General features: G+C 44.3%; 2 protein-coding genes across 3 annotated transcripts in view; both read left to right on the top strand.

The window, feature by feature from the left end:
- Positions 1-3,332, top strand: part of PDCD10 (programmed cell death 10) — a 31,003-nt gene extending 27,671 nt beyond the window's left edge. For both annotated transcript variants that reach the window (XM_060242449.1, XM_060242448.1), the window contains exon 8: positions 2,828-3,332. In XM_060242449.1, the coding sequence (XP_060098432.1) occupies positions 2,828-2,909 (82 nt within the window). In that variant the 3' untranslated portion in view covers positions 2,910-3,332. The remainder of the gene's footprint in view (positions 1-2,827) is intronic.
- A 7,892-nt stretch (positions 3,333-11,224) lies between these two features.
- Positions 11,225-18,382, top strand: part of WDR49 (WD repeat domain 49) — a 165,688-nt gene continuing 158,530 nt past the window's right edge. Inside the window, exon 1 of the mRNA XM_060242446.1 lies at positions 11,225-11,463. Within this exon, the coding sequence (XP_060098429.1) occupies positions 11,317-11,463 (147 nt within the window). The 5' untranslated portion in view covers positions 11,225-11,316. The remainder of the gene's footprint in view (positions 11,464-18,382) is intronic.

Here is an 18,382-nt window from a genome sequence, read left to right as displayed (position 1 = left end):
AAAACCCACTTCTACCCCCTTCCACTTCTCCTTGATTTTCCACTTTGAAAAATAGTTCTGGGTCCCAGATCTTCCCTTTTAACAAGCTTAAATTCAACCCGGAGTAGTAGATAACGTTACCTTATTTAACGACGTCTATTCTCTCTCATAATACCGTCCACTTTATCTCAGATGTTGTTATAGTCCATAGGAAGTTGAAGCCTTAGTGAGTTTATGTCAATTTAATGACTCCAAGGATTCTTTGTAGGCGATAGAATGCAATTCTTCATCGGGGGAATCTTCAAAGCCGAAAAAAACCCCTCCTGGGATCGTTCGTCAGCCAAAGTGAATCCCCCTCGAAATAAACATGCATGCCGTAGACAATTTCCTTTACTGGAAAAAGTAGACAGTAGGCTTTATAAAGCCTTTTCTGTCCAAAAACAAAGATCCTGGTCTGTTCCACACAGGGAAGCAGGTCAGCTCACGAAGCTTTAACTCCGGAAGTGAACCTCAGGGTCACTTCAAAAGTGGAGGGGGGATTGCTATTGAGGGTCAGAAAGTCTAATAAGCAGGAGCAAGCCCTTGGCCCAATATGGCTGTCTGAATCAAAGGCTTTGTGTTTGGCTATGGAGCTATTATTGTAGTGTGCATTACTGCAGCATGCTGTGCATGGGGAGGTCCTTTGCAGACTGCTCTGCTGATTCAGCAGGTACAAAATCAAGCTTCTCATCTTATAGGCAGCCTTGTGCTTGTATATTCCACCTGTATTGTGTTGGATTAGTCCAAGCCAGATTTCAAGTGCTGTATAGCCCATGCTTAACAAACAGTTATATATTTTTCTGCTTTGCTTTGTATTCCCCCCCGTTTGCAAGAAGTGAGAACATTGACCATGAGAAATGGAGCTCTTGCTGTGATTGTTCTCAGACTTCGGAATGACATGACTTTAGATATGTGGAGAAGCCCCTGCCTATCTTGTGTTAAGAATCTCCCAACTTCTTATTTTGGCAGGAATTTGACTGGCTTATTTTCGGCCTGGTTTATAATTTGCTGTTTTGGTGACTAATTATCTGATTGTGGTGCTTAAATGGCATATGACTTGTAAAAGTAGCTTTTGAGTACTGTAAATATAAATGCAAGGAGGTGTTTGATTTTATTTTTATGGGAGGGTGTACGTTCCGCTCTGGTAGTGCTGCACAGTGAGGCCACCATATTTCTGAATTTGTTTTTAAGAGGAAAGTATTCATTGTTGCTCCCTCGCCTTGAGGAGAATCTCATTCTGCATTCCACATCTATGAGAATCTCTTATTTCAGAGGCTCAGGTGTTGGAAAGGAAAGGTCCCCTGTGCAAGCACCAGTCGTTTCTGACTCTGGGGTGACGTTGCTTTCACAACGTTTTCACGGCAGGCTTTTTACAGGGTGGTTTGCCATTGCCTTCCCCAGTCATCTACACTTTCCCCCCAGCAAGCTGGGTGTTCATTTTACCGACCTCGGAAGGATGGAAGGCTGAGTCAACCTCGAGCCAACTACTTGAAAACCCAGCTTCCGCTAGGGAGCGAACTCAGGTCGTGAACAGAGCTTAGGACTGCAGTACTGCAGCTTTACCACTCTGCGACATGGGTGTTGAGAGGTCTGCTATTGTGTGTGGTGTTTGTACCCACGGTTCATACATGTAATCCATTCAGTTGATTTATATATAAAGAAACTAACATTAAAAATAGTAGTAATCGGTAAAGATGATACCACTGAAGAGAAGAGGCACAGTAATCACTTGATAACACTCCTGTGCTTGAAGTACTAGTTTTAAAAGAAAAGGCTGTGGGGAAGTTTCTGAGGCCAATACTTGTTTCAGGTGTGTAGCCATGTTAGACTGTGTTGATGGTGGAAAGTGCAGTCAGGTCCCAGTGACACCTCCTGGCTTACAGTGACATCTATAGGGTTTTCAGGGCAAGAGATGTTCAGAAGTGGTTTGTCATTGCTTGCCCCTACTTAGTAGCACTAGCATTCTTGGTGGTCTCCCATCCAATACTAGCCAGGGCTGACCCTGTTTAGCTTCTGAGATTTGATGGGATTGGAGTAGTCTAGGCTATCCAGATCAGTAGTAGTAGAACAAAATTCTGGTAGCACTATAGACCAAAAATATTTTCCAGGGTATAATCTGTCATAAGTCATAGCTCAGTGGGTCACTCTGTAACCTCATGCTAAAGGACTTGAATCTTGTTCTCATGCTAGTACTGTTCTACTTGAATGCAGGACAGTTGTTAGTTGCAAGCTGAAAGAGGCTGAAGCACATTTGATCCCAAGCGCCACTGGTGTAGTAAAACAGGTGGAGTGGTACTTCCCAGACTCTCCCTTCCTTTTGCAGCTCACTGATCCCCCTGAAATTATCCTAGGTGGTCTCTTAAGCACAAAGATGTGTGGGGGGGGGGGGGAGGGTGTCATCAAGTTGCAGCTGACCTATGGCAAGCCCATAGGGTTTTCAAGGCAAGAGACTTCAGAGGTGGTTTGCCATTGCCTGCCTCTGTGTAGTGACCCTGGACTTCCTTCGTGGTCTCATATCCTAGCACTAGTCAGTGCTGATCTTGCTTGGCTTCCAAGGTCTGGCTAGCCTGGGGCTACCCAGGTCGTGGTGTGGGTCTGCCATAGGGAGGGGGAAAGCTGCAAAAATTACCCCTCTTCTTCACCCGCAGAAGTCTCATTCCCCTGGGGGCATGGCACATTTGCTTATTGTGGAGTCAGACTGCCTGCATCTCTTTTGGTCTAGATTTATGATGGAATGTATGCAAAAGTCAACTGATGGTTTCATGGTCTGTGTCTCGCTGCTGAATTATGCTTTGTTTTCTTACAACAGGGCAATAAATGTGTTCATAAGTGCCAACCGACTAATTCATCAAACCAACTTGATACTCCAGACCTTCAAAACTGTGGCCTGAAAAAAACAAAACAAAAAAACTGTATATGTCAAGAGCTGTACTTTTCAATGGTGGATAGGATACCTTTATATGTAAACTTTAAAGTTTTGACTGTATAAATTATCAGTCCCTGTTGGAGGGACATAATGCAGGATTTTGAATGGGATTTATTGCCATCTTACACCATATTTTTGTAAAAACATTGTAGCTTAATCATAATCTCACGATGAAGATTTTGCATCACTTTTTTGCTATTATCATTCTTTTCAGAATTATAAGCCAAAAGAATTTACGCCTTAATGTGTCATTATGTAACATTCCTTATAAGAATTGTAAATATTTGGTGTTCTGTTTCTGACATTTTAACTTGAAAGCGAAAAACTGCAAGATTATGTATTTAATAATATTGGTGGCAAATATTCAATAAATAGTTTACATCTGTTAGATTATCTGTGTGATCTGTTCCCTTTCAAACCACGGAGGAAAGAGTGGATGTCCCTCTGTCTTCTGTAGCTACTAAGCCTTTTGGTCTTTCCTCCTAAGGATGGTCAGCTGCAGAAAGTCAGGCTTCTTAAAGGAAGGAGAGCAGATGGGAAAGAACGTTGCTGCCGGTGGTAACATCAGTGCTGAGCTTGTTAGCTCTTCCTGTTTCCTATTGTACTGTTCATTGAATGTCCTATCCTGTGGATTATATTGACTCACTCTGTGTAACCTGCCTTGAATTCAAGTGAGAAAGGGGGACTAATGCAAATAAATAAATAGCTTTACTTGAACACCATTATAGTTTAGAACAGGGGTGTCAAACATGCGACCCAGGGGCCAAAGCAACTGGCTCTTGTCTGCGTCCTTCCCTCTTGCTTCCTTCTGCATCTCATCTTGCTTTTCAAGGCTTGCTCAATTGCACAGGAGCTACAGAGCAAAACCTCGATTTTCTCCATTGGTTGAGGCTCCTCTCCCTCCTGGTCCCCTGGGGAGGGAGGGAAAGAGCGAGAACTTCCTTTGCCCAGTTCCCTGGATCCCATGGGGGAAATACAAAGAAAGCACCTTTAAAGCCAGCAAGTGCTAATGTTTTAAGCATGTATTATTTGTTGTTTTTTCAAATCTTTTGTCGTGTTTGTCTGTGTTCTTTAAAAAGTTTATATCTCTGCTCCCTAATCTTAAATAAGTACACACATGGCCCAACATGGCCTGGTCCAACAAGGTCTTGTTTATGTCAGATACGACCCTCATAACAAATGAGTTTGACACCCCTGGTTTAGAAGGTTGCTAATGCTCCCTACCCATTGAGTAACAAGGTAACCCTGTGGAACAGTACTACTCCGGGTTCTGTTTCTTTGTGTGATATAATCCTGGTAACTGGCTTTGTTGCATATAGATAGCACCATCACCATACATGGTGCTTGACAGTGTAACGCTAGTGAAGCAATTTGTCCCTGTCCCCAAGAGTGTACAGTCTTAAAATATGGACAGTCAGAAGAGGAAGGATTGATCAGCCATGACAAACAGCTTATCCGCCTATATTACATTACTAGAAATGCACCTTGATACAATATTGCAAGTTGTAAGAAATCGAGCAAACTTCTTTTACGACAATGCGGCTGAAGATCAAAGTCAACGGACAGATTTATCCTCTCTCTGCATGTGCGTACATCCAGAGATTACTTTCCTGAGCAGGCATCTTCAGAATCTTTTTCCCCCCCTTGCTTATGGCAGTAAACAACTTGTATTACCTTTAGCACTCGCTTTAAAAAGCATTTCTTCTTGCTCTGAAGTACTGCGGAAACACCTGAAAGTCAATGGTGTGTAAACTACCTAGTTTCAAAATGTTCCGTATACTCAATTGCAGTTGAGAAACTAGATTGCCGGTGCAGCGGGGGAGATGCTTATCTCTCCTTGCAAAACCCTGATTGCACGGATCTGACAGATGCACAGAATTTGGGAGGTAATAGGTGATTAAAGCCTGATCCAAAGCTCTGTTCTCTGAAGCTCCCGTGCTTACATTTTGCAAGTACAGATCTCTTCCCCATGTTTGAATGGTGAATTCTGCATGGAAGTATACAAAAATTCTGGACCGTCCTTTTTCAAGGATCTACTGTATCGGAGCTGTGATGTCTTAGGGGTGTCCTCATTTTACTCACATCTGAATAATGTACTCACAATCCACTTTGATAATCTGCCGGTGGATTTTGCTGTTTTGCACTGTAAAACGCAGTTGCAAAGTGCATTATTCATTGGGTGTGAAAGCACCCTAAATATGGACTCTGGAGATGGTATTTCAAGGCTGTTGAAGCATAATAGCTAAGAGCAAAGTATTGTTTAGGAGACCTTCAGATCTCATCTGTGCCATAAAATTGCTATGTGGTCTTTAGCAAGCTATCCTATTTCATCTCAAGTGCTACATGGGGATAACTGGGCAGCATATTAGAGACTCCAACAGGGTTGTATGTATGAAGCCCTTCAAATACTGGTTTGTCAGCGCCTTGTTGAATTAATGTTAGATGTATGAGATCTCAGAATACAGCCTTGTGCTTGGTCCAAAAGATCTGTGAACTTTAGCAGTTCAAGAGGGTTATGACTAGGAAAAATGGACCCTTCCCTTGCAATAAAACAGGCGCCTGCTGTTTAGGAGCATTGGTCTGCTTTCCACTATTTATGTTTGTGTTAAGATCACAGAACTGGAAAGGTTGTTATATGCTGCCTAGTCCAATCTGCTCCTTGATGCCCCTAAGACATGTTCTACCCTGATCCTACCACTCCGCTGAGCAAAATTTGAAGCCATTCTCTAGCCTAATGAGCCTTCTTCCAACTTAAGTGGCTCTTCTGTTGCAGGAAGAGTCACTTCAATCTAAGGCTCCTTCCTTTAGCGTGAGGATGGTTGGAATCATCCCACTATCTGTCTATGGACCAGGGTACTCAGAACAGTATGAAGACTATACTGGCAACAATTCAGTACATTCCTTACTTGCAGCTTACGATGAATTCTGCTCAAGGCAACATATTTATTCTTCAGGAGAGAATGGATAGGATGAGGGGAACAGCTCTCAGCAGTCAAACCAAGGTCTTAAGACAATTTGATGCAGAAGACTGCATAACCAAGACTAACTCCTGAAGACAGCCTAACCAAGTTCTTTACCATTGGTTGAGACCCTTCAACTGCAACAATACCTCATCCTGCTCCACCACCACCAGCTATTAGGTGAGGACCCTTCCAGAGGTGAGAAAGTTCCTCCGTAAATGCCCAGTCCGGGATATCTACTTTGGGGAAATTCTGTTGAAGGAACTGAAAATCAAATGCAATGTAGATGTGAATCTGATTTAGGATGGTTCATGTTCACCCCTCCCAAATTTAATTTACAGGACCTGCGCACTGAAAACTGCCACTAGTACAGGGAATACCGGAAATTTTGAAGTGGGAATATAGATGAGCACCAATGGGTGCTCTATGGGTTGGATTCCATTTAAATCTTCCATGTATGGAAGATCTTCTGTGCATGAAAGGGCAACTTCTCTGCCTGCCCCTTCTTTGTGTCATGTACCCCATTGTTGCTGCTGGAGGATGGGGGACTCCTAGAAACAGCATGGAGAGTTAGAAGGCTGTTGTGGGAAGAGGAAATTGCAAAAACTGCCCCTCCCTTGCATTCATGGATCTTTTTCATGGGCTCCAAAAGTTTTATTCTATTCAAATTGTTCAGGGAGGTGTGCGTGGTTCCTCTCCTATCTCTTAAAGACCTTATGAGGTAACTTTGTCTGAATGTTCATGGCCCAAACATCAGCAGGAGGATGGAAGCTTGACCTGAGACAGATCTGTGTAAGTTTGGAACTTTAACCACTATACCGTGCTGCTTTATGGAGCCATGTTGGTGTTATGAGGTTTGATTTCAACAGGCTGTGATGCATGCTGGAACTTCAAGAGTCACAGGATCTTCAGATCTATTTCTAAACAATGTTTTGTTTTTTTCATGTTCTTCCTGTGCTTTGGATAGCATCTCCTAAAAGGTGGAAGGGATTCATCTCCTGATGGGGTTGGAGGAGTCAACCTTTTATTATCTGTTGCTCTCCTACCAACAGAATCAAAGCAAACTGCAGTAAGACTAATTTCCCTTTTGGCTGTGAATGAAATTGATTGGTGTGGGGAGGCTGGGGTTCACGGGGACGTAGATCCTGACCTAAGTAGCCTCGCTTTGTGTGTAAAGCTTTGATTTTTGAGACTATTGCTTTTTTTTCTGTTTTGTTTTTGAACATCCACAAAGCCCTGGATTGCTGTCTGCATCAGGCCAGGAATTGATCCCCACTCTAGACTTCTGAAGAAGGATTAACCTTTAAAGGCCATCTTGAACAGGGCAAGTATGATGAAGGGACTCTGTATTTTTAGTATCATTTGGATTCCTGATGTGCTGGGCAGGATAGGATCAAAGTATTCTGTTTAAGTCTGAATGTTGCCGTCAGAGACTGATGAGCCATTGCATCCTTCTAGTTTGAAGCAGTGAGATAGAAAATATAGACTATCTAGTCCAACCCTTTGCTCAGTCCAAGAAATCCAAAACTACAGCATTCTCTACAGCTTAAAGAGTGACCTCACCAAACCAAGGAAATTGGTTCCCTTGTCAAATTGCTACTGCAGTTAGGAAGATCCTCTTACAGTACTAATGAGATTGGATGTTCACTTAAGCCATCTAATGTATTGTCCGAGCTTCTATATTCAGGTGTCCAAGCACATGTACAACTATGCCTGTTTGTTCAAAAGTAAGTCCCCTTGCTTTCATTGAGCCTTGCCCCCATATTCACATAGGACTGCAGCCTTGATCGAGCAAGCACTGATTATGTATCTCAGGGGATGGGAACGAACTGGGAAAATGCAGTTTGGTTCATGCATGGGATGCCCAGTTCGCAAACGGAACTTCCTCAAACTTTAAGAGCTAAACAAACCAGTTCACTGTGTTGTGGTAGAACAGCCTCCAGCATGCTGGAGACACCAAACTTGCAGGGGATCTCCACCTTACTCTCCTTTACCTGCCCTCCAAGTTTGATGACGATTAGATTTACAGGGTCCAAGTTATGCCCCCCCCCCAAAACGAAGGTGCCTCCATTTTTTCCAATGGAGGGGGTGGGTGGAAACAGCATGAAAAGCAAGGGCAATAGTTGGTGAGCCGGTTCATGCCCATCCCTAATCTCAACTCAGCTGGAGAAATCTCCTGTTCTCTTTTAAACCAAGCAATCTGATACTTTTTGTTCCTTTTTTCTGCACTTTCACATTTTGATTAAATAGCCAGCGGAAGAGGCACCTCAAAAAGTTGAAACTAAATTGCACAAGAGTTTTCTGCTAAGCAGTAGGAAGAACTTCCTGACAATTAGAGCGCTTCCTTGGTGGAACAGGCTTCCTTGGGAGGCAGTGGGCTCTCCTTTGAAGGTTTTAGAAGAGAGGCTAGATGGCCATCTGACAGCAATGCAAATTCTGTGAACTCAGGCAGATCATAAGAAAGAGAGCAGGAAGGGCTGCATGAGGACTTAGTTCTCACGGCCCAGAGCCAGTTTGGCGTACTGGTTAAGTGCACAGACTCTAATCTGGGGGAACCAGGTTTGATTCCCCACTGCATACATTTGATTCCTCTACATGCAACTGCTGGAGTGACCTTGGGTCAGTCACAGTTCTTGAAAGAGCTGCTTTCTCAACAGTAGTTCTGGAAAGAGCTCTCTCAGCCCCACCTACCTCACAGCAGGGTGTCTGTTGTGGGGAGGGGAAGGAGATTGTAAGCCACTCTGAGACTCCGCGGGAAGGGCAGAGTATAAATCCAATCTTTTCTTCTTACATGCCTAGGGAAATGCTGATCACCACTTTGGGGTCAGGAAGTAATTTTTCTCCAGGCCAGTTTGGCCAGGAATCCTGGAGGGTTGGGTTTTTTGCTATCTTTTGGGCATGGAATGGGGGTCATGGGAGGGGATACTTGTGAATTTCCTGCATTGTGCAGGGGGTTGGTGTGTAGATGACCCTTCCAACTGTATGCTTCTATGAAAATTCTCGCTGTTCATCAACCCTGTTTGCATCCTTGTTCTCTAGTTTAATTTTCACCTATATGTATAGACATACTGACTGTGGCCAGGGATCTTCAGCGTGGTCATTGGGTTAGACTAGACTGCACCACTATTAAGCATAAGGAGGTACTGAGGTCTATAGGAAGGGATGGAGAGTAACCTTTTGTTCTAACCCACAGAAGTAACGTAATTTTAGGGAAGCATAGCTTACCTTCCTTAACATTGCCAAGACCTGAGCAAAGTTGTTAATGATAGGATATTTTGGAGGCCATTAATTGATAGGGGTGCATGCCATAATTCAGAGCTGACTTGATGGCACTTTATTTTATTCGATTTTTAGCCCGCCCTTCCCGTAGAACAGGCTCAGGGCGGGTTACATCATAACTTAACACACACACATCTTGCCCTTTCAAAGCTTAGCTCTAATCTCCTTAATGACTAAAAATTTGGGGAACAAGTTAAGAACACTTTTGGTTTAATTGCGTCTTTCATGCTGATGCTACATATTTTGTCCTTTCTAATATGAATTTTGAATTTTAAAAATTGATCAGTTTTACCTTGGGGAATTTTGGGGACAACAGACAGAAAGGGAGGATATAAACCACAATGTAGTCTCATGGTCCTCTGGCGAACGATCAGCCCCTAGTGAGTCTGAATTTAAACACCTGAAAGTGGAAAACATTCTACTTTTAGTTGTTTTTAACTCCTGTTTCTTCTCCCTGAAAACACTCAGTCCAGTGCTAGAATCCATGTTTATCCAGGTGAGCATCACAAAGTTTGATGAATGAGCATGCAGATGAATTCCTGCAGCTGCCACAAGATGAAAATCCCAGTGTACTCACAGCCCAGGCAAGATGTCTTCTGTAGAGTGGAAGGTAGAATGGGGTTGACTGAATCCTAACTATCCTCTGGCACCCTCAGGAAACCACACCAACTTGTGTCCCGTTTGCACACACACAGACACACCCATGTCCTATATCAAGTGTATGCACACGGGAACACCATGCTTGGAAACAGGAAAGAGACAACCCTATTATTATTATAAAGGAGCTTTCCTGGAGATATACCTGAATCACTCTCAAGGTAGTCTGTCTCCTGGGTAAGAATGAAAGATGAATCATTCATACAGCCAGGAAGAAAGAAAAAAATGGAGAAAAATCTTGTGCGCGAGGGAGGGAAGAGGACGATACACCATACAGGTCTAAAAAGTTTGTGCTGATGCAGAGCTACTGATCTGCACACTAATCTGCGATGGTGCCATTCACCTACACTAGAGATCAAAAAATCACAATGGTTCCATTAATTATAGTGGAACCAGTTCCATTAGCCAGTTTGAGCCATTGAGAGCCAGTTTAGTGTAGTGGTTAAGTGCACGGACTCTTACCTGGGAGAACCGGATTTGATTCTCCACTCCTCCACTTACAGCTGCTGGAATGGCCTTGGATTAGCCATGGCTATTGCAGGCGTTGTTCTTGAAAGGGCAGCTGCTGTGAGAGCCCTCTCAGCCCCACCCACCTCACAGGGTGTGGGGGGAGAAGATATAGGTGATTGTAAGCTGCTCTGAGTCTCTGATTCAGAGAGAAGAGTGGAGTATAAATCTGCAGTCTTCTTCTTTTTCCAGTCCAAGTTGTGTGTGTGCGTGCATGCATGCATGCAAAACCGTGCAAAATGTGATCTCCCTCTTTATTGTGCTGAAACTCCTATTCTTGAAGGATCTGCCTTCAAGCCTTTTAATTTGCAATGTGTCTGCCTTTCCTGGGTTCTTTTGCAAGATTCTCCCCAAGGATAGCGCAACCCATTCTTTATTTTGACCACTGACTGGGAAAGGGAAGGAGGTTATGTTGTGTCAGGTTGCTAAGAAACACTTGCAAGCTCTAAGAAAAGGAAATCCAGCTCCTCAGACAGTCCCATGAATACCCAGAGTGTAAACTTTTTAGTAGTTAAGTTAAAAGGACCATTGGAGCTAATCAAGTGTGTTCTGAACATAGAATTTTCATCAGAGTAAATAACAAGTTAGTAGTGACAAGGTAAGCAAAATGAATTTTCTATGGGCGAAAAGCTTCCATTTCATTTACAGGAACAAATAGTAAATTATTATAAATTTGCTTGATTCTCTTTGCTTACTTTTACTGTGAGTCACTTGCTTTCTCCAATTTACACAGCATGGTTCAAATCCAGTGTACAGTCCAGACTAAATAAGAATTAAAATATCCTGATTGAAACTTGCAGTTAGCTCTTCTGTTTGTTTTCTCCCGTGAAAGCCCTTTTGACCTTCCGGAGACTTTATCCTATAACTTGGATTAACAGTCGTGCCAAACAAGATTTTGGGAACAATACAAAAGGACGACTCGGAGACTTAGTGATGTACATAAAAGCCAACTAGACCTTAGCAACAAACATGCCTTTTGTGCTAAGAAAAGCCATGGTTACTACCGAGGAACAACCACTGAATGCAACTGAAGATGCAGGCTCTGTGAGAAGTATGGAACAGCTTGAAGACAGATTGACGATTCACGATTTTATGAAAATGCAAGAGCTTTTTCTGGTGAGTGTGTTTACAAGTAAAGTGGAAGGATTTTTTTTATTGCTTTTGAAATGTCACTCTATGAAAGATCACATCCTCCCACTCACAGGGGGAAAAGCAGATCAATGAGTATGTACCTATTGGGAAACTTACAAATACTTATCTGTCAGCGTATCCATTTACCTGACAATGTGTCAGAAATGGATATACTCTAAAAAGCTATTACTGACTTGGGGCTCACAACAATTAGTATTTTGTTGCATATGGGGAAAGTGAGAATTCAGACAGCATGTGTGTGTGTGTGTGTTAAATGCCATCAAATTGCTCCTGACTTGTGGCAACCCTGTGAATAAATGATCTCCAAAATGCCTTGTTGTTAATTGACTTGCTCAGGTCTTTCAGACTGAGGGCTGCGTCTTCCTTGATGGAGCCCATCCATCTCACATTGGTACTACTGGACTCAAATCTAGCTCTTCTATAGAGCAATGATAGCACATGGATGGCCCAATACCCAACAATGTGGGATGTGTGGGATCTGTGGCTGATCTCATTGAGCATGATTGGAATGTGTTTCCTGCACCATTAATGACTACAGTAGCTCCCTGTTACCCCCAGCTCTTCATACACCTAGGATTAGGGGAAAGGATTGTGAATTCAGGAGGTGGTAGAGCATCTGCTTGGCATGCAGAAGGTTCCAGGTTCAACTCCTGGGATCTCCTGTTAAAAGGATCAGGTGATAGGTGACATGAAAGACCTCTGCCTGAGACCCTGAAGAATCACTGCCAGTCGGAGTAGACATACTTTGATTGACCGAGGGTTTGATTCAGTATAAGGCAGCTTCATATGTTCATATGCAGTAGAAAGAATTAAAACAATGCACATCTATCTATCTGTCTGTCTGTCTGTCATCTCCTCCCTCCCTCCTCTATCCATCCATCATCTGGTAATATGCAATCATTGGTTTGGATCTATGGATGCAAGGGATTCTGCTTGGATAACACAATTTTTCTCCCTTTTTCAGCCCCCATCTTGTTCTTTGGCACACTGCTGCTTTTCAATATGCATTTTCAGATATTGTGTCGGAGATCATGCATCATTTGCATTGTGTATAGAATGCTGGTGCACTGTTGTATCATTGGCAGCAAATGGCACAGTCATAATCTTAAGTATTGTTTTGGGAATGCAGGTAGTTTGTGTGATAATGTCACATGCCTATGTGTCACCGCCTTCTGTGCTTTGTACTTTGCTTTTTGCCTTTGAAAAGGTTTCCTTTCGGGGGGGGGGGGGATTGCTGCAAATCCAACCCAATAAAACTGTAAATATACTACCCTGACCTGGATAGTCCAGGAAAGTCCAATCTCATCAGATCTCAGAAGCTAAGCAGGGTCAACTCTGGGAAGTACTTGCATTGGAGACATCCTTGGAATATCAGGAGGGCAGGGGCTTTATTCAGTCACCTCTCTGAATATCCTCCAGGCCCCTGTAGGGGTCAGTCACCAGAGGTTGCCATGATTTCCAGGCACACGCACTGTTGTTGTTGTTCAGTCGCACAGTCGAGTCTGACTCTTTGTAACCCCATGGACAAAATCATGCCAGGCCCTCCTGCCTTCCACCATCCTCCAAAGTCTGCTCAAATTTGTGTTTGTTACATCGGTAACGCTGTCCAGCCATCTCATCTTTTGCCGTTCCCTTCTTCTTTTGCCTTCTGTCTTTCCCAGCATCAGGATCTTCTCCAGTGAGTGCTCCCTTCTCATTTGGTGGCCAAAGTATTTGAGATTCAGCTTCAGCATCTGACCTTCGAGGGAACAGTCAGGGTTGATTTTCTTTAGGACTGACTGGTTTGATCTTTTTGCAGTCCAAGGGACTCCCAAGATTCTTCTCCAGCACCACAGCTCGAAAGCATCTATTTTTCTGTGCTCAGCCTTCTTTATTGTTCGACTCTCATGACCATACATTACCACTGGGAATACCATCGCTTTGACTATACGGACTTTTGTTGGCAGGGTGATGTCTCTACTTTTTATTATACTGCCTAGGTTTACCATAGCTGTCCTCCTAAGGAGCAAACGTCTTTTAATTTCATGGCTACAGTCACCATTTGCAGTGATCTTAGATCTCAGGAATGTGAAGTCTGTCACTACTTCCATGTCTTCCCCTTATATTTACCAAGGAGTGATGGGGCCGGATGCCATGAGCTAAGTTTTTTTTTTAATGTTGAGTTTCAAGCCTATTTTTGTGGTCTCCTTTTTCACCCTCAACAAGAATACGCATGCACATAAAAATACAAAAATATATTTTAAAACAAACTGCAAACATACCAACAAACAAATGTTAGTCTGAACCCCGCTCCCCCAAACAATGAATATAACAATATCAATCCAATACTAATGCCAGTTACGACACAATAAAACCAGAGACGAAAACAAGCGGAAGTTTTGCCAGCCTCCTGGAATGACAACTAATTGCCAACCTACAGAGTTCAGCTCCCCTGGCAAAAAATTGGCAGCTTCAGAGAGGAAGTGTCCAGGTGAAAGCCCTCCACAAATTCCACTCCCCCACAGGCACTGCCCCCAAATATCCAGAAATTTCCCAGTCCAGAGTCGGCAGCCCTAGATGCCACCCACCAAGCAAGAAATAGCAAACAGAAGTTATCATGGCATAAATCAGTCAAAGGAAAGCTGGAACAATTGTGAGGCAGAGAGCAAAAAGGAAGATATTCCTCAGCCAAGGGACAGTCACCGAAAAGACCCTTGTGACCGTGGACCTCATGTCTGACAGGGCAAATGAAGGACCTTGATAAGAAAAGCAATCTCTGGGCAGGATTATCCATATCATATCTGAGGTTATGAGGAACAGATGCCAGGTGAGAGGGTACGGTTTCCAGGTCAGTTTTTAACCCAAGTGATCAGAGGACAGTGACAGATAGTCCTAAAAGGAGTGGGTGATTGTAGTTTGTAATCTAAGCACACCCAATAAGAGTCCAGCGGCTGCCCCAATGAAAATAAATGGCTGCTTTCGGTTGTGTCTTGTGCCAGGAAGAAAAATGGCATCCATCTATTTTTAAAGGGTTGCAAAAGCCAGAGGAGCGGAACGGTCTGAAACAAACCGCCCCCCCCCCCCCAAAAAAAAATCTGAAGTGTGCCTCTAAGCAAAGATCGCTGCACAACACAGAACTGCAGATAGATACTAACAGAGCAGTGCTCTGGAAATGGAGGGGGGGGGCTCTGCCCTGAATGCTCTCGTCAGAGGGCCCATGGGTGCCATTTGCTCTAAAAGCAAGAACAGCCCTCAGAGGAAGCTTTTACGGCCCGTGGAATTGAAAAGCTGCGATGCCGTTGTACTTGCAGGCACTCAGTAATGGGTCTCTGAACAGACTGAGTGACGGAAATGTGTCCAGGTTTGCCTCTTCTCATCCTGGCAATCAGCCAAGAGGGTAAAATTCCGACTCGACCTGTAAAACTCCAGCCTCCATCTTGCTGTCTGGTGCTATTTTACTGACTGTCCTACGCTTCCCTTCTTTTCAAATGAAAAGGGAGCAAGCAAAAAACAGTTCAGTCCTGCTGGAGATACTGAGATGATCTGGAAACAGGGATGACAGCTTCCAGGCAGGACCTGGGTATTCCCTGGAATTACAGTTTATCTCCAGACTACATAGATCAGTTCCCCTGGAGAAAGTGGATAATTTGGAAGGTAGACTCTATGGCCATTTACCCCACTGAGGTCCCTATCCTCCCCAGGCTCCATCCCCAAATCACCAGGAGTTTCTCAACCTGGGCCTGACAGCCCTACATCTCCATCCTCTGCCAGTGGCCAGAAGGACCTAGCAACGCTACCTGGAAAGCAACATGGGGTTAGATTCTACGGTCTGTCCGAGCAAAGTGCTTACGGTCATACACATTTCCAGCATGCTCTTCCCAACAGCAGTCGTTTCCAAACCCAGAAAAGTTTATTCCTGGAATGGTGGGAACCAGGGGTGGAATTCTAGCAGGAGCTCCTTTGCATATTAGGCCACACACCCCTGTTGTAGCCAATCCTCCAAGAGCTTACAAGGTTCTCTTTTGTAAGCTCTTGGAGGATTGGCTACATCAGGGGTGTGTGGCCTAATATGCAAAGGAGCTCCTGCTGGAATTCCACCCCTTGTGGGATCCATGAGGATTATACAGGTTGGGAGATTGCAGTGGGGAAGTGGATGAAATCCTCCTCCTTGCCTCGTCCATCAGAAAAGGGAGCAACTAACACCATCCACAGCCTCTTGTTCAAGCTCATCTCCAAGCTCATCTCCAGAGCCAGTTTGGTGTAGTGGTTAAGTGTGTGGACTCTTATCTGGGAGAACTGGGTTTAATTCCCCACTCCTCCACTTGCACCTGCTGGAATGGCCTTGGGTCAGCCATAGCTCTGGCAGAGGTTATCCTTGAAAGGGCAGCTGCTGTGAGAGTTCTCTCAGCCCCACCCACCTCACAGGGTGTTTGTTGTCGGGGAGAAAGCTAAAGGAGATTGTAAGCTGCTCTGGGACTCTGAGATTCGGAGTGGAGGGCGGGATATAAATCCAATATCATCTTCATCTTCTCATGTGGCTTTTAACCCATGTGAGCCTCTGACCCTTTCTCAGAGATCGGAAAGACTGTTGAGGGAGGGGATACAGGGATTCAGGAAAGATCCACAACCAGTGTTCCCTCTAAGCTGAGTTAGTGTGAGCTGGCTCACAGTTTTTTAACCTATGGCTCACACATTTTCCTCTTAGCTCAGGAAAAGAAGAAGAAAATATTGGATTTATATCCCGCCCTATACTCTGAATCTCAGTGTCTCAGAGCTGCTCACAATCTCCTTTACCTCCCCACCCACAACAGACAACCTGTGCGGTAGGTGGGGCTGAGAGAGCCCTTACAGCAGCTGCCCTTTCAAGAACAACCTCTGTGAGAGCTGTAGCTCACTCAAGGCTGCAAGTGGAGGAGTGGGGAATCAAACTCGGTTCTCCCAGATAAGAGTCTGTGCAGTTAACCACTACACCAAACTGGTTCTCTACACCTCTATCCCCTAAAAGGCACCAGAGCAAGCTAATTTATAGAGTAGCTCACATCTTTAATGCCTGTAGCTCATGAAGTAGAATTTTTGCTCACAAGACTCCATCCACAGCTTAGAGGAAGTTTTGTGCACAACTCTTCCAGTTTGGGGGTGGTGGGGTGGGGGAGCCAACTTAGGCATCTGTTACTCATTCACTAAACATACATTAGGGAACTGGGAATCTGCAGTTGCCACAATACCAGGGAACGCTGCTGTGTCTACTCTGTCTTGTTTTCATCCTACCCTTCTTCCAAGGAGTTCAGTGAAAAATGCATCGCTCCTCCCCTTCTTCAATTTTTTAATCCTCCCAACAATCTAGTTAGGTAAGTTAGGTTGATAGAGTGTGACTGATCCAAGGTCACCCAGCAAATTTAATGGCAGAGTGGAGGTCAGAGCCGAGGCATCTACAGACTGAACGGTAACCACTGCACCACACACACTGATTTCTAATTTAAAAAATACAGGAGATAAAAGGAGAAAGTAGAATTCACTAGACACCCAGGAACAAGAAGAAAATCTAGCATTTAGCCACAAATCATGGCTCTCCAGGGAGGAAAATGTCACTGAAGTCTTTCCAGAAAACTTCACAAGGGGACTCCGTGGGGCAAGAGGTGGTGGGGCTTGGCCAGTAATCCAGACAGGTAACAGGGAAGGGGGCTGAAGGATGGCAGAGGAAGGGAAATGTCTAAGACTTGCAAGGGGAGCAGCAGGACAGAGTGTGTTTCTTTAAGAAGATTGGGCTAGCCCACTTCCTAAATTACTCACCCTCTCTTACAGTCAGCCATTTTCTAGGGTTGGGTTGTCATTAGAATAACAGTTGTTATTTAACAAGCACTACTGTATCCGGGATCTGCAAGGCCATTGGCAAGAAGCCTTTAAGACACCAACAGTCTTGTTGAGCTGTCCAGGAAGGACTGTGGTTCAGTGATGAAGCATCTGCATGGCATGCAGAAGATCTCAGGTTCAATCCCCAGCACTTCCAGTTATAGAATCAGGCAGGAAGTGATGTGAAAAACCTCTGCCTCAGACCCTGGAGAGCCTCTGCCAGTCTGAATAGGCAATGCAGACTTCGATTAAATAGTCAGTGCCCCACAAGGTGTGAAAACTGAACTAGTCAATACCCCCAGAAGGTGGGAAAGCTTGTAGCAAGCTATTTAACATGTTTGTCAATGTCTACCATCATTATGTTTCTGTCCCACCTCTCATTTGTGAAAGTCTAGGTATGTTCGGCTCCTAAGAAATCTCGCATCTTAGATTTACAGGCCCATTGAATTATGCACTTTCAGACCATATTTTATTATGTAGCACAGGAGTACAACAGGTAACTTTTACACAAATGAGGCATTACAATGTTACTGGCAAAATCCAAGCTTTGGGAGTGTGTACCATAGAGTCAGACCCAACCTGGATGGCCCAGGCTAGCTTGATCTAGTCATATCTTGGCAACTTAGCAGGGTTGGCTCTGGTTAGTACTTGGATGGGAGACCACCGAGGAAATCCAGGGTTAATACACAGAGGCAGGCAATGGCCAACCACCTCTTTTCACCTCTTGACTTGAAAGCCCCAAGGGGCTAAAATACGTCGGCTACAACTTGATGGTACTTTTCACCACCACCAAGGAGTTGATGACTGCCACTGTTTGCATGCAGTGGTGGTGCTGCCACAGCCACTGTGGGGAGGATATCTGAGTGCCTGGGTTATTGACTCCGCAGAGGGTTCCTCAAAACCCAGCTGTAGCTTTGTATTCAGAGCAATACTCCCTCTAAGGCAGGGGTGTCAAACTCATTTGTTAGGAGGGCCGGATCTGACATAAATGGGCCTTTGTGGGGCTTAGCCGTGCATGTCCTGAAATGTAATGCAAATGATAGAGATATAGACT

Source organism: Heteronotia binoei, chromosome 6 (assembly GCF_032191835.1).
Source record: "Heteronotia binoei isolate CCM8104 ecotype False Entrance Well chromosome 6, APGP_CSIRO_Hbin_v1, whole genome shotgun sequence".
Classification (NCBI taxonomy): domain Eukaryota; kingdom Metazoa; phylum Chordata; class Lepidosauria; order Squamata; family Gekkonidae; genus Heteronotia; species Heteronotia binoei.
Note: the sequence above shows the minus strand (reverse complement) of the source record. Positions and strands in the feature narration are given on the sequence as shown.